The sequence below is a fragment of the Pogoniulus pusillus genome, chromosome 19, assembly GCF_015220805.1.
Source record: "Pogoniulus pusillus isolate bPogPus1 chromosome 19, bPogPus1.pri, whole genome shotgun sequence".
Classification (NCBI taxonomy): Eukaryota; Metazoa; Chordata; class Aves; order Piciformes; family Lybiidae; genus Pogoniulus; species Pogoniulus pusillus.
In genome coordinates, this window is record NC_087282.1 from 9,372,126 (window position 1) to 9,386,971 (window position 14,846).

A 14,846-nucleotide genomic window follows, 5' to 3' on the forward strand; every position below is an offset into this window, starting at 1 on the left:
TCAGCTAGATCAGGTTGCTCAGAATCCAAGCTGACCTGACCTGGAATGATTCCAGAGGTGGGGCATCTACTCCTCTGGGCAACCAGCCAGTGTCTCACCACCCTCAGGAGTGAAAAATACTTTCCTCATATTTTGTCTAAATCTGCCTTCTTCTAGATTAAAGCCCTCACCCCTTGTCCTGTCTCAGCAGCCCCTGCTAAAGAGATGATCCCCTTTAAGTACTGAACATAAACACGTACACAACAGCCCAGCCCAGGAATACAGACCACGGACTACACAAATGACAGTGGTCAATAAGCAAGTTCTGCTTTTATGGAAGAAGAGGTGGAAGAGTGGTGGGAAACAGTCACAGACACTTCATCTTTACTGCACAGTAGTGCAGCACATACACATGCACTGGCAAGTAACTGCAAGAAGGGACTGGGAAAGAAGGAAGCTCCTCACCTTCAGAGTGACGGTGAACACCAGCACGGTGAAGACAATTGTCCCAAAGGTCCAGTTCCCAAAAACCTGAAAAAACACTTTACATTGCCACAGGTGCCTGGGTCCACCTCCTCAGAGAACCACAGGAAGGACACTGAGGACAGGGGTGCAAGCAGGGAGTGGAGAAGGACAAGATGAAGCAACTGCTACAGAGATAAATGCTCAGAGAGATGCCAGCCCGCTATGCTACCCTGTGCCATGCAGTGCCAGATGGATGGGTGACCCAGAGTTGGTGACAGTGACAGCTACAACCTCTTACTAACAGCAATGTTGGTTGGGGATACAAGTCATTAGACCACCTGTATTTCATGATTGCTTGGCAATTTGTTCAGTTTCTGCTTCCTCACAACAGCTCTGCTCATCGCCTCGCTTCAGCTCCCTGCGCAGAAGGCAGCGATGGGCAGTTCTGGGTTGCAGACACAAGTGACTACGCACGACAAAGGAAAGCAGATAACTGTCTTCTAAATCCAAATGATGGCAATGAATGGGAGGGATGCTTACCAAAAGGCTGTCAAGATCTGAATGCATACATTAAAACAGAAAGTGAAATGTAAAAGTGCCCAAAAAACGGGCCCCCCCCCCCCCCCCTAAAAAATTCAAGTCAATAGGAGCACAGGAGGAGTCAGTTGAGCATACATGGGTACTATGGACAATTGCTGGTAGCAGTTCTTACAGGCAGAAGTGCCTACAAAACAGGACATAACCACGGATCTTAGTGGAGTGCCACACAGCCTTGACCTCTGAAGGCATTTGCAGAACACATCAGTGCTTTGTGTTTCGTCCAAACACAGTCAGAACAGCTATAGAGGAAAGCACTGAATCTGTTACAGGGGCTTGACTATATGTAGCTGGGGCCATGAACGTTGGCACTGATGCAACATAGACACAGAAATGTTTCCTCAGCTCTTCTCCAAGCACTAGCCACTAAAAAGAAGCTAAAGTATTCTCAAGGGAGACAGATGATAGTGTAAAGAAGTTTTTCATCAGCCAAGACTTCATAACAATTACAGAAAAAGAATAATTTGATTTGGAAAAAAGTCTCCAAGATCATCAAGCTCAGCTGCTGACCTAATACCACCATGGCCACTAAGCCATGTCCCAGAGTACCATGTCGACATGTTTCATAACACCTCCAAGGATGGCAACTTCACCACCTTCCTGGGCAGCCTGTTCCAATGTCTGACCACTCTTTGCAGTGAATAAAGTTTTCCTAATATCCCCTGGTACAACCTTAAGGCCATTTCCTCTCATCCTAGCACTTGATACTAGGGAGAAGAGACCAACATCCACACTCACATCACTCCAACCTCCTTTCAGGGAGTTGCAGAGAATGAGGTCTCCCCTCTCAACCTCCTCTGCTCCAGGCCAAACAACTCCAGTTCCCCCAGCAGCTCCTCACCAGATTTGTTGTCCAGACTCTTCACCATCTTAACTGCCCTTTTCTAGACATGCTCAAGCATCTTAACGTTCTCCCTGTAGTGAGGGCCCCAAAACTGAATCCAGGAATCAAGGTATGGCCCCACCAGTGCCAAGTACAGAAGGACATGCACTTTCCTGCTGTATACTCCCTTAGGGACTGGGTCCTGAAACAGCCCATACCACTACACGTGGCAGCAGCACTGCACTGATGCTTTGCTCTGTACTCAGTTAACCAGAAAAAAGACAAACAAAAGAAGAAAACTCAATCTGTTCCTTTCCCCCTTGCTTTCTGCATGCTTTAACCTGGAGCAGCTCCCACACCTTACTCATGCTGTGATGCGAGCCCTTGTCCTGACACAAGAGGCATTAGCAGCAGGGAAAAGAACAGCCTGTGTGGTGTGAACAGATGCTGGCTTCCACACGGCAGCAAAACCACCAGCAGCCTTCCCCAACTGCTAAGGCAGCAGGGTGGCTGAACCCACACCCCAGAGCGAGGACAGCTCACAAGCAGCCCTGTGCTGTGCCTGAGCAACATCTCATCAAGGTGGGGCGATCTGGTTGCTTGTAATCAGGCAAACCCATGTCAAATTTCACATGGCATGCTGGTGGTAAGGATGGACACTGCTCCTGCCCTGGGTCAATAACCTGAGACCATGCAGAAGAGTGGAATAGCGCTGTGCAAAGCTCACCAAGACGGAAGAAAGCTGTGTGCAGGACTAGTTGTTTTACCTAGTGAGTATAACCAGCTCTGCCCTGTTTCCATGGTGATCTGGAAAATGTTTTATTTCAAGCATTTGCTGCAGAGTCACACCATAAGCAAGGCTACACCATTGGACAGGACTCAAGACACTGCACAGATTAAGCATGTGTATCTTCCCTGCCAGGCATATAAAAGAGGTAGTGCACAGGAGAAACACTCATCTCATGTCTTTTTTTTTGGTGGTGGTGTTACCTTTCCATTATCTTCCAATGATGAGTTTTGAAAAAGAAAGTAAGCCCCAAAGAAAAACACAAGTCCTTCAAAGGCACCCAGAAAGGTCCAGTACAGGAATGGCCTCCACTGCAGCATTGCATTATCCGAAACCTTCCTGCCAAGACAGAGAGCAATGAGAACATCAGCATCAGATTGGGGATGTGCTGCAAAGACCCTCACAGCCAGGAAATCAGATTCACAGGTTGCATCAAAGGGCATCTTGTCCCACTGCCCTGCAGTGAGCAAGTTCACCAACTACATCAATCTGCCCGGGGTCCCATTGGCCCTGATCTTGAATGTCTCCAGAGAAGGAGCCTCAATCACACTCCAGGCAACCTGTTCCAGTATTTGATTACTGTCAGTGGGCTTCAGAGCAGACCTTTGCTCTAGGAGACAAGAAGGTAGAAGACAAATACCTGTCAGCATACAGAACATAGCACTTACCATGTTCAGCTACTGGTCATAAGAAATAAGAGGTTCAGCATATTCATTTGGTTTGCCCTTCTGTAGGAAGCCTGGATTAAAATTCAAGCCAGCCCAAAGTGAAGAACTGCAACACTGTCCTGAGCTTCTCTCACAGCCCCAGCACTGCCCACGGTGCCTGATGTTCACAGCTGAACTCTAAAGCCAGGGCGATACCAAAGGAGCACCAGAATGGATGCTGCCAATCCATGGTATGTCTCCCTCTGTTGAATGTACAAACTCCCACCTCTGCAAGCCCTGCTCTTGGAAGTGGTGTTTTTCTGCACAGGCTGAAAATAACCTCCTGAATCGTCTGGTGGGTGTTTTTAACATGAGGATTGTAGCAGGAGGCTCTGGGCTGAATATCGGATGAGATCTGGCACAGAGGCAGCAGTGAGTAGATGCACCACAGGCAAAGCCCAGCGAGCAGAGAGCAGCCGAGGGCAGGAGGGAGCTAAGAAGTTCCTTGCAGCATCATTTTTTTCAGATTTGATCCTTTAAAAAAGGAAGAGCAATGGGGGATAAAAGCATGTTTATAGCACAGCAAAAAATCCCCCCATTCTTCTCCTTTTCCTTCCTAACTGTTAAAGCAACACATCCACTTTCAGCAAGGTGCACCCTGCAAACCAGTGTGGTGATGGGGTCCTAGAGCTGCCATTTCCACAACAACACTGCACAATGATGCAGTTGAAACACACTCTGGTTTGGTTTGTGCTCGTTGCCTTTGGTCCTGCACTGGCCACCACTATAAAAAAAGTCATTAGTTATTAGAAGAATCAGCTCCACAGAAAGAGTTCTCAAAGACTGGAGCAGGCTTTCAAGCAATTGAATCCCCGACCCTAGAGGTGTTTAGAAGAGGCAGAGATGTGGTGCTGAGGGACATGCTTTAGACTTGGGAGAGCAGGAGAATGGTTGGACTCGATGTTCTTAAATGGTCTTTTCCAATCCCTGACTCTAAGGTACTGCAGTTAGGGTATGAGTAAGGGACAGGGGTAAAGCAGACTGGATGTGGGTTTTATTGCAAGGAGAGAAAATACAACCAACTTCCTGAGTGGGAGCTGTGTTTGCATTAACATCCTGCAGTGCTCATGGTAAACAGCCTTTTACAGCCAGGAGATCTGCACTGCAGCAGCTCAGCTCTCGCAGCCCAGGCACAGCAGTCGCTCTGCATTCAGCAGCGCATGCACAGTCATGAATATTCAAACTAAAGCTGTCTGCCTGCACAGTTCATCTGTTCTCCCTCAATGGACAGACCCCAGAGATCAAGCAGCCCACCAGGCACTTGCTCTCGCTGCTCTATGCAGCACAATATTCAATTACCAATTAATTCAGACATATACGTGGTGGCATTGTGCCGTATGAGCAGAGGGACATGGAGGTCTCCTCAGTCATGGAGCTGAGCTCTTACTTCAAAAGCACCCAGGTCACTTCTGAGCCTTACAGCTCTTGTTGCATTAGCTGATTTTTCTATACCTAGAACCACAGGATTGTTTCAGTTGGAAAAGATCATTAAGATCATCGAGTCCAACCATCCTCTGACTCTGCCATGGCTGGTATGAAACCAAGGCCCTCAGCACCACATCCTTGCCTCTCTGAAACACTGCTAGGGATGGGGATTCAACCACCTCCCTGGGGAGTCCGCTCCAGTCTTTGAGAATCCTTTCAGGGAAGAAGCTTCTTCAAATATTCAGCCTAAACCTCCCCTGGTGCAACTAGAGACCATTTCCTCTCACCCTAAAACAGCTTCCACATGCTATCTTTAGGTACCTGCCAATTCCCTCTCCTCTGCCAGCAAAAGCATGGCTGTTGTGCCACACAGCTCCTCCACGGCTAAGAGGGCTTGCACAGGGCACTGGCTGGAGCAGCCTCAACCTGGTTTCTCCACAGGGGTGAGCTTGGTGCTGAGCTTACTGCCAGGCAAGTGATGCTTGAACAGGTGCTTCATTATTAAAGCATCTTCCTTAGCTCTTGTGAAAGGCTGCACTCAAGCATATGGTGCATGGGTGGGGCGAGGGAAGACGCAAACATCTTGGTTTCTGTGGGAGGTCACAGCCCCTCCCTGTTGCAGCCAAAAGAGGGGAGAAAGCAATCAGCAAAGCAGAAATAAAACCTCTTCAAACTGGACTTTCTATGGGCAATGTGACAGACCAGTCTGAGTATATGGATCAAAGAGGAGAGTTGGCAACAGGCTCTTGTACAGAGATTTAGCCTGGGGAAAGACATCCATTTAGGCCAACTGAAAAACTACCTGCCTGAGCTGGACTTCAGAAACATTTGTCTTTCTGAAAATCAATGGATCTCTTCTTCACCTGAGAGCTCCATCTCCCCTCCATCCATTACACACACTGATGTGCTTGGTCCATGTGCCTGACTCAAAGCTAATGTGAATGGTCTGGCCACACTTGCAGCTTGCCTTTTTTTGCAGAGAAAGAATTCCACCTTTAGTTCATTTTTTACAGAGAGCCAGCAGCACAATTCGCCAGCCCAGCCATGTTAGAGAGTATGAATAAGAAGAAACAAGCAGTGAATAGGAAATCGCTCAGCAATAATGCAGCAGGGACAGAAAGAGCCTTTTCAGCAGCTCACAGTGACTCCATGGCCAACACAGGACAAGGACTCCTGCTTTGCAGAATCACACAGAATGGAAGGGGTTGGAAGGGACCCCTGAAGATTGAGTCCAACCCTCCTGACAGTCCAGGATCACCTAAAGCAGATCACATACAAACACATCCAAGTGGACCTCTGAAGCCTCCAAAGACAGAGACTCTGCCACCTCTCTGGGCAGCCTGTTCCAGAGTTCAGAGAAGTTCCACCCTCAGAGAAGTTCCTTCCACCGACAAAACTTAACCCATGGCCAATCAAGTTGGGCACAGGCTTGCCTAGTCCAGTGCTACTTACATATAGAGCTGAGGATCTGAGGTCAGCGTGTCAATGTTGATGTGCTGCTCCAGGAGACTGTATGCCAGGATAGGTAGAGATGTGAAGCAGATGTTGTACATGGTAAGATAAGCAGCATCATACAGTGGCTTAGAAGAGGAAGAAAGGGTAAAATGAGACAGAAATTCTGTTTCACAAGTCTCCCCATGAACAGATGACAGTTTTCCAGTCCTTGTCTCCAAACACACCCTACAGATTCATTGTAAAAGGTTAACCTTCCCGGGGGAGTGGAAGACCCTGACCCCAGGTCCTCCTGACTCCAGCCCGGAGGTGGGTCGGAGCCTTACTCCAGGTGTAGTGCTTAGCCCTCTCCCATTTCGTGTCTAGCCCTTTATGAAAACAGAGGAACTTCTCTTTCAGGCTCTTCTCTCTCTTGCCCTGCCTCCCTGCCTGACAGCACCATCCTCCTGCTCCTGCTGCTCTTTGTTTTACAACGTGGCCATCAGTACACAAGGTGGACAAAAAAAATTACCAATCTGCTTGTATATCTATATTTTGTACCTTGTTTTCCCTTCCCTATACTTCTTTGTAACTCCCCTACCTCAAATACCTTGTATTTATTGTTAAAGTGTTCTCTTTTATCTTCCAAATCAAAGTGAGACAATTTATTGGGGTGTGTTTTACCTTTTCCTCTCTACATCTAGTTGCTTTTCTTTGAAAAAAAAAAAGGGGAAAGAGGGAAAGGCATCCTATAAATTGTTATTGGTTCTATTAACTATATTTGAGTCTCTAGGAAGTTTAAACTAGAACTGAGACACACATAGGAGTTTTATCAGACTGGCATCATGCTCCTTGCAACACTCAGGGGCTAAGACACCTGCAGGCTGCCTGGTCAGGACTCCCACTCTCGTGGCTGGGAAGTTTTGTAAGTGGCTGGCCTCATCTCCAGCACATTCTCCAACAAGATATGATTAAACATCCCTTATCACAGCTCTTTTATAGATGCTCTTGTGCTGCTGTTTCTATTAATACACCTGATGTCTCCTGTGACTCTAAAGACAAGAGTGTTTCACAGCAACTACCGCTTTTTAAAAATGAAAGAAGCAACTGCTTCTGACAAGACAATCAGAGGATTATCTCCTATCGTTTCCTCATCATTACTTTTGAGCCCAAAAGCCCCTGAATTGACACAGAAGCCCAAAAACCAAAGCTCTTGCCTGCAAGTGCGTGAACCCATTCACTCACCATTCAGATCCCCCCACTCTGATGCTCACTCAACCTAAGCAAGGTTCTTATGACACTCATTGTGTGTCTTTTAAAGGCTGTCATAGAAGAACAAACTGTTCTTCATTTTGTGTCTCAAAATGTTCTTCCCTCCCTTTCATGCAGGGAAGAACAGCAGAGGAGAAAAAAAAAATCAGAAAGCCTTTGAAACCTTTTAAGAAAAGGGGAACAGGCAGTGTTGAAAACCAGCTAAATCTCTCTCTCACTTTAGGAAGGTGTCCATCTGAGTCTATGGGTGGTGGATGAGAAAGGAAAGAAAACCAATTCCTGTCTTTTCAGTTAAGAATCTCAAAACACTGTGCTTCAGATACAGTGCAGACCAAATGAGCTTGGTTCCCACCATCCTCTAAAGCAAGGTGATGGAGGGATAGGAGGCCAAAAGTCAAGCCTGACTGTGACACTTTCTTTTTATCCTGGCTTTACAGACATGTTACTGGAAGTTACCTGCTGTGAGAATCCACAGAAGAACTGGTATAAAAACTGTGGTAAAATGAAGCAAAGGTTCTAGGGAAATGAAAGAAAGAAAGAATGATTAGCAGGGATGTGCTTGACTTCTCAACCTAAAACCAAACTATTTTCCCTGTTACCAGACACTAGTGTCTGATATTACCACACCAGACAAATTAGGACACTGTTTTCTACCAAAATACAAATCAAATCCACTGAACAGTTAGCCTGGGCAGAAGACACTGGAATAAAGCTACGATCACATTGCTCTGTAAGCAGAGTTTTCAACTGACATGCACATGGCAGAGACATAGCCTGATCTAGGGGAGGCAAAGAGAGAAAACAGCTTATACGTTTTGGTTTTCCTGTTTACTATTTTTTTCCTGTAGTCAATCACCCCCCAAAGCATAAAGACAGAAGCTGCACACACATCCTTACCTTATAGAAGAAATACTGTACAAGGTGTGCTATTCTCACATAATACAAATGCCCATGTGCTAGGAGCAATTTCCTTAGATGTTTGAACTTTGGCACAGCATAGTCACTGTTCCTGGAAGCCTGACGCCCTTCTTTGCCTTTTATACCTGGTGACAGAAGCGTGGCAAGGAGTTAGCCCCTAAAGGACTGGAATCAGCACCAGTGCTACCCACTAGGTTTGTTCACATCACTCAGCAAGTCGGGGCAAGGCAAAAAGCTGGACTTCCCTCTTCAATGTCCCAGGAGAACACTAACACGTTACAAGACTTGGCATGGTTTTGGCTCCACAGCACTTGGACCTGCCTCTGGGGTTTTGAAGCTATATTTAGGTTGCTGTCTGAGTTCCTATGAAAGAGCCTGGTGAAAAAGTATCTAAAACAAACCTGATGAAAGATAAGGAATTAGTTTTCCCCCAGGCTTGCCTGTATCTCACACAGCCCAGTTATTCCACTGCAGACACCCAGCCTCCCAAGACATTCCCACAGAGCTGAGCTGAAGAAAGACAGTTTTGTTGACCCCAAAACCACAACTAAACCAACTGTGCTGGGACCACATTCATTACAGGCTGCCCTTTATCTCCATTGACGTGTCATTTTTTTGGTGGTATTAAAAAAACTCTTTGGTGTTTCCTGTATCTCTGACACCAGCCTGCAGTTTCCAGCCTGATGTCAGTTACACAGAGGCAGATATTACTGAGCATCAACCTCCAGAAACACATGTGGGTACCCAGTGTTGAGTTACTTAGCAGCTGTGACCAGAGAGCCCTAAAGTCTAATATTCTCACTGCATTGTGGTTCCAACAACTGCAGTATCCACCCAGAAGTTTGCTACTTGTTCTTTTGCTGTTTTCTGACCAATGAGCATCCCTGACCTTGAATTTGGCCATGGAGTTTTTGAACACAAGCTCCAGTTTATCACCAATATATAAAAAGAGGTACTATCAAAAGGAGAATAGCACATGATGATCCCAAACATCTAACTGGAGTCAAACCCTGGCTCCAAAGAAAGCAAGAGCAGCCTTTCTGCAATTATCCATGGGAGCAGTTTGGCCACATGCAATCAGAAATACTGACTGCACCTCAGCAGCAAACCCCATCAACTGCAGACAGGTCTTAGGTGTTAGAGAGGTGTCAGCAAGAGCCTTACCTATTCCAACATGCGCTTCCAAAATCATGCTGACATCATTTGCACCGTCTCCTATCGAAAGCGTTATTGGGCTGCCTTTTGTGTTCTTCACCATTCGTACAATCTGAAAGATTTTAAAGGAGGACAGCAGCAGAAACCAGAAATTCAGTTAAAAGCCTCTAGAGACACACCCACACAGACACTGCTCCACTTGCAGGAGGCCCCAGGACAAGCAACCAAGCTTCTAAAGCAGCAAAACAACACCTGGAGAATCCAGACTAACAAAAATGTCATGTTACAGGCAGACCAAAAGTGAGATTCAGCTCTTCAGGGCTGAAGGACAGCTCTTAAAAAACAAATCCCAGCCCACCCTTTCCTTCTGGCTGATCCTGCTCTCCCAAAGATGGGACTTCTCCAGCATTTCAGGAGACAGGAAAAGGCTGTCCCCCATAGAAGAGAGGCAGAAACAACACACTGCTTATCTGGCTTGGATACCATCAGCTGACCTGGGGAAGTCATAGATTCCACTTTGACTAATTTGGAAAGGGGAAAAGCACAAAGAGGGGACTGGTTTTGTTTATCTCTAATTGGCTTGGATTTGTGCCTTCCTGTCAGCATATTAAACAAAGATTTCCCATTCAGATTTGGAAGATCAGTGTGTTTCCATCATGCTCTGTAGCTCAGACTAAGCATAAATACCTTGCCTGGAGAAGGTCTGGCTGATTAAGATGATCAGCTAACCCAGCTGATAGATTAAAAGTACATGCCATGATCTAATGACCTGCTTCAGAGGGTTGAGAATACCTGTGCCTTCTGCAGAGGAGCCATCCGGCAGCAGAGGACTGCAGTACACTTCAAGCAGATCTGTAGGAATATGTTTTTGTAATTGCTAGAGCTGGAGTCCTGAGAAGGGTTGAGGATCAATGACAATGTTGAGCCATCTATAATCAGGCCATATTCCTGACTCAGAGTCCAGCTTCTGCAACATTTGAAAGAAAAATCAGACTTTAAGAAGTCAGTCTAGCCACTTGTATCATCTCTGTGGAAAAGAAATTGATTTCAAAGTAATCTTTTTCTCATCCCTTTTTGGGGGGCTTAATAATCTTAAAAAGCCTGGATTTAACACACACTCTTCACTAAGGGAACTGTGTAAAGAAGTTCAAAACCAACCCACACCACAGATAATGAGCAAGTGAAGGAGGCAACCACTGTCTGCCAGCAGCCTGTCCTTAGGGCCATGTGATGGTTTGGGTGTTACCTGCCCTCCACACTTAAGTAAAATCACCCAGACTAGACTCAGCCGAGCTGGAAATTGAAAGAATGAAGCTTTATATTTACAGCTTAGCACAATATACAAGCACATAGTTACGATATATACAGCTATAGACAGGAACATACCAGTTAAAAAGTATACAGAAACACAACAGCCTTCCCAGAAACCTGAGTCCCCAGGAGGGGCTCCCCACCACCTTTCCACTTTCCTCCCACCCCTCTACCTCACCCCAGACTTTGCCTTATGTTCAAGGTGAGTTTGGAGGCTCAGGCGGGGGGGTTAGGAAGCAGAAGGATTAGTCACACAGACAGCAAGTTAGAGAGAGATGTTCAGCCCCAAAGACAGAGAGAGACTCTGTTATCTATATATATATATATATATGTTCCTGTTCTTATACATCTCAGCAAGCCTATGAGTGAAGTAGACATCACCACTGTTTCTTTTTCACAGCCTATATCTAATTCTTCTCATCAAAACATCCCAGCTAGGCTCAAACTAGCACAGGCCACCAGATAGTTCTCTACAAACTTGGCATCTGCATCTAAAATGCAGGTCTTGCTCACTTACCTCTTCAGGCCTCCCCGGTTTTTGGGAACATCCTGAATCAGCTTTTTGTGGTACTCCATCAGCAGCTCATGGAGCCGATCCTCCTTCCTTTCGCTCTCGCCCACTGTTTTTGCCGTCAGCTCCAGCAGCTCGGTGCTGGTCTGGAAGAGCCTGCAGGCGTAGCAGGTGGACTTGGCAGTTTCCATCTTGTCTCCTGTCAGCACCCAAACCTTCATGCCAGCTGCATGTAGAGCTTCGATTGTCTCTGCTGACTGCTCCTGCAGCCTGCAAGCAGAAGCAGAATATCACTTCTCAGGCTGACCCGTGTTTAATCCTTGATTTGAAGGTAGGAAATACCAGCTCAAGGGAAGGGAGTCAATCTTCTCCATGCTGGAGAGTTATAGAATAGAGTCATAGAATCAAACAGGTTGGAAGAGACCTCCAAGATCATCCAGTCCAACTTAGCACCCAGCCCTATCCAGTCAACTAGACCATGGCACTAAGTGCCTCAGCCAGTCTCCTCTTGAACACCTTCAGGGTTGGAAGAGAACTTTGAAGACCACTAACATCTCTGCTAGAGGGGGATGACCCAGGAATACATCACTCAGTGGGTTTTGAATGCCTCCAGAGACGGAGGAATAAGGATTAGAAGTCAGCAATTGCAATTTTCCAGCCCCCCAAAAAAGATGACTGATTTACACGGTGAGACCTCAAGAGTCAAGAGTTTCATTTCCGCATGCTAGTACTGCACCCAAAACTGGATTTGTTTTGATGTGCAAATTAATGCTGCATGCTTAATTCACTCTCCCAAGTGAGAGTAATTCCGTAGTTTCATTAACAAATCCTAATTCCTACTACACCAGCCAATTTTAGCAACTAGGGCACTGTGTAATGGGCTGTGTCACAGACTAATTAATGGCTCCGGACACTTCCAGCACCTGCCTGACTGCTCGGTTCCACCACAGCAAAGTCAGGGTCATGACGCAGCATTAGGGGGAAGCCACAGGTACAGCAGGGTTCCTGTTGGTAGTCATCTCTTTACCTGTCTTCCACAGCAGTAGCCCCAATCAAGTGCATGTCTGCTTCTGTGTCTTCAAAAACCTTTGCCATCTTCTCCTCCCTGTCCTGCAGAGCCATCTTAGCTTCGTTAAGCTGCCTGTCAATTTTGTCGTACTCCTTCTGAGTCAGCTCTTTGAATGCCACGCAGAGCGTCCGGTAGCCATCCTAGCAAGAGAAAAAGGAAAAAACTGGGCATGTGTCCCAAACCTGCTTTTTCTACAGCTCCTCACTTCAGGGTTACTGCTTTTCTCCACTGTCAGTGCTTTCTGTCAGTATTGACCCCGTTGGCAACGACCACTTAATGGCTTGAGCCAAAAGCCTAATTTCTCTGCGTTGATCCGGTAACTTCTTCCCAGCGGGGTAACCATGGTTATGTGTGAGTGTAATATGGCAGAGAGCAACTAAGGGCAGGAACTGAGAGCATGCATCCAGCCAAAACTGGCACCAGGCACATCTCCCACCACAGAAAACAGTCTGCTGTTATTTCTATTCTTAACTCGCTTAAGAGATGCTGGGACAACTGTGACAGAGATCACGTAAGTATATCAAAAGTAGAATAAAAGGTGGAAGCCAAAGAAACCTGGCTTCAAAATAATCTGAAGTGATGCTCAGCTTTTCAACACTTCCCTCCAAAGCAAGGTCACATCTCTATTTATGGAATATATCTCTCTAACACCAGGAGACAGCCAAATTCCATCTGCATGCTCACCATAGCGTTTCGGTCCACATGGACTTTTGTTTGCTGGATTTCTTCTTGCTGCACCCTTGGAAAAATAGAGGAGTCTGCTCCTTTACAGAAGAGAAGCAACTTCCCTAAAAGCAAATTATAAATAGTTTATAGCAATCACAAGCTGCAGAAAGACTTAAATGATGTAGAGGGAGGAAATGTGGTGGGACTACAGATGAAATTGCACGAAGACTGGCTGCCTATCAGAAGCAGCCTTACACTAAACTGTGCAAAACCTTGTTTTACCTCAAGCTAGGACACTGGATGTCCCCACCTGCCTCTGAGCATGATTTCTGCAACAGGCTAGACAAAGCAGTTTGGTTTTTTCCTACTTAGATGACTTGGCAACTATTTCAGGGAGGGTAAAGCCAGATTCTCATCTTATGGGACTGATACTTTACAAGGATGGTGACTTCTGAGTTTCTCTGCTGTCCCCATGAAAACCCATTCTGCTGAGGGGAAGATCTCACATCTCCCCTGTACTTCTATCTCCAGGCCAGAACAAAGCAAGCAGCAAGTTCTCTATGGGTCTCTGTCCTAATCCCTGTCCCATCCTCTTATCTGCTGCTGGTACCAAAGGGCTGCTACAGAGAAAATTAACTCCATGCCAGCCAGACCCAGAACAGGGTTTAATGAACCTAGCTTAGGAAACCTAAGAGCTTAGCTCTTCTGGGCTACAGGAATAAAGGAGATGTGTTTTATATTTGTGCACATGGGTATGGAAGCCCAGAAATGAATTTTATCTGTACCTGTGGTTGTTCTCACAATGACACTCATACGGCGACGGACAGGATCGAAGTTCAACACGTGGAGAAGCTGGTACCTAAAAAAGGGAGCTTAATATCACTAAGAGAAAAGTAACTATTTAAGACAGAAAATCACTAACAGGACACAGAAATCAATACAAGCTGCAGCACCCACTGGGCAGTGTACTCTTCACAGCTGCTGCACAAGAAAATGAAGTGAAAAAGCCACCTCAGTGCTGCTTTGAGCACAGGGCTATGGGTGTGAGTGCCTACCAGCATAGTGAGCCCCAAGGCTGGGCAGAAGCTCAGCAGCCAGCAGGGCACCTCGTGGCAGAGACAGCAGAAGCAGCTCTGGGTTTTAAATAAGGAGTTTCACCATAAGGGAAGCAAGAAGTGAAACTTGCTTGTGAGGGCAAGTTTACAGGAGTGCTGCTGTGAGCACAGGGCAAAATCCAATTATTTTTATCTCAGAAGGGGAAAAAAGTTACAAGGGGAGGAAGCCATATCATGCAGTTTAGGCTTACAGTACCCTGCAGTGAGACCTAGTAACTGTACATAAGATCAGCAACCACTCCATGAACCCCAGGAGCCAACTGTACAGCCAGGCATGGATGAAGGATACATACAAGAGACTGTGGGCACTTAAGGGATATGAATTTAGATGTCACTAAAACTACCAGCAGAATTTTGCATGCAAGTTTTCCAGTCTGCACCTTGCTGTGCTTTGGGAAAAGGACAAGGTTTCAAACAAGTCAGCACAGACCCAACAGCCCTTAGGGATCAACTTTCACAAGGCCACGCTGACCAAACTCCACCAAGCTGCAGCACCGGCAGCCCTGTTCCTCAGCAGCCCCTGCAGCACTTACATTTCAGTTTCATTCTTTTGGTTTCTTATTTTCATGAAATCATTTTCAAGTCCTAGAAAAGTGAAACCATACCTGTCAATAA

The 14,846-nt window shown here is 46.3% G+C and overlaps 1 protein-coding gene across 6 annotated transcripts in view; it reads right to left on the reverse strand.

Moving 5' to 3' along the window:
• The window catches only part of ATP11C (ATPase phospholipid transporting 11C), a 63,288-nt gene that overhangs the window by 11,196 nt on the left and 37,246 nt on the right, over nucleotides 1-14,846 (reverse strand). For all 6 annotated transcript variants that reach the window (XM_064159177.1, XM_064159174.1, XM_064159178.1 and 3 more), the window contains exons 15-26: nucleotides 14,765-14,836; nucleotides 13,902-13,975; nucleotides 13,135-13,238; nucleotides 12,409-12,590; nucleotides 11,388-11,651; nucleotides 10,352-10,526; nucleotides 9,569-9,671; nucleotides 8,384-8,529; nucleotides 7,943-8,002; nucleotides 6,236-6,363; nucleotides 2,855-2,990; nucleotides 445-510 (exon numbers count right to left, since the gene is read on the reverse strand). In XM_064159177.1, the coding sequence (XP_064015247.1) occupies nucleotides 445-510; nucleotides 2,855-2,990; nucleotides 6,236-6,363; nucleotides 7,943-8,002; nucleotides 8,384-8,529; nucleotides 9,569-9,671; nucleotides 10,352-10,526; nucleotides 11,388-11,651; nucleotides 12,409-12,590; nucleotides 13,135-13,238; nucleotides 13,902-13,975; nucleotides 14,765-14,836 (1,510 nt within the window). The remainder of the gene's footprint in view (nucleotides 1-444; nucleotides 511-2,854; nucleotides 2,991-6,235; nucleotides 6,364-7,942; nucleotides 8,003-8,383; nucleotides 8,530-9,568; nucleotides 9,672-10,351; nucleotides 10,527-11,387; nucleotides 11,652-12,408; nucleotides 12,591-13,134; nucleotides 13,239-13,901; nucleotides 13,976-14,764; nucleotides 14,837-14,846) is intronic.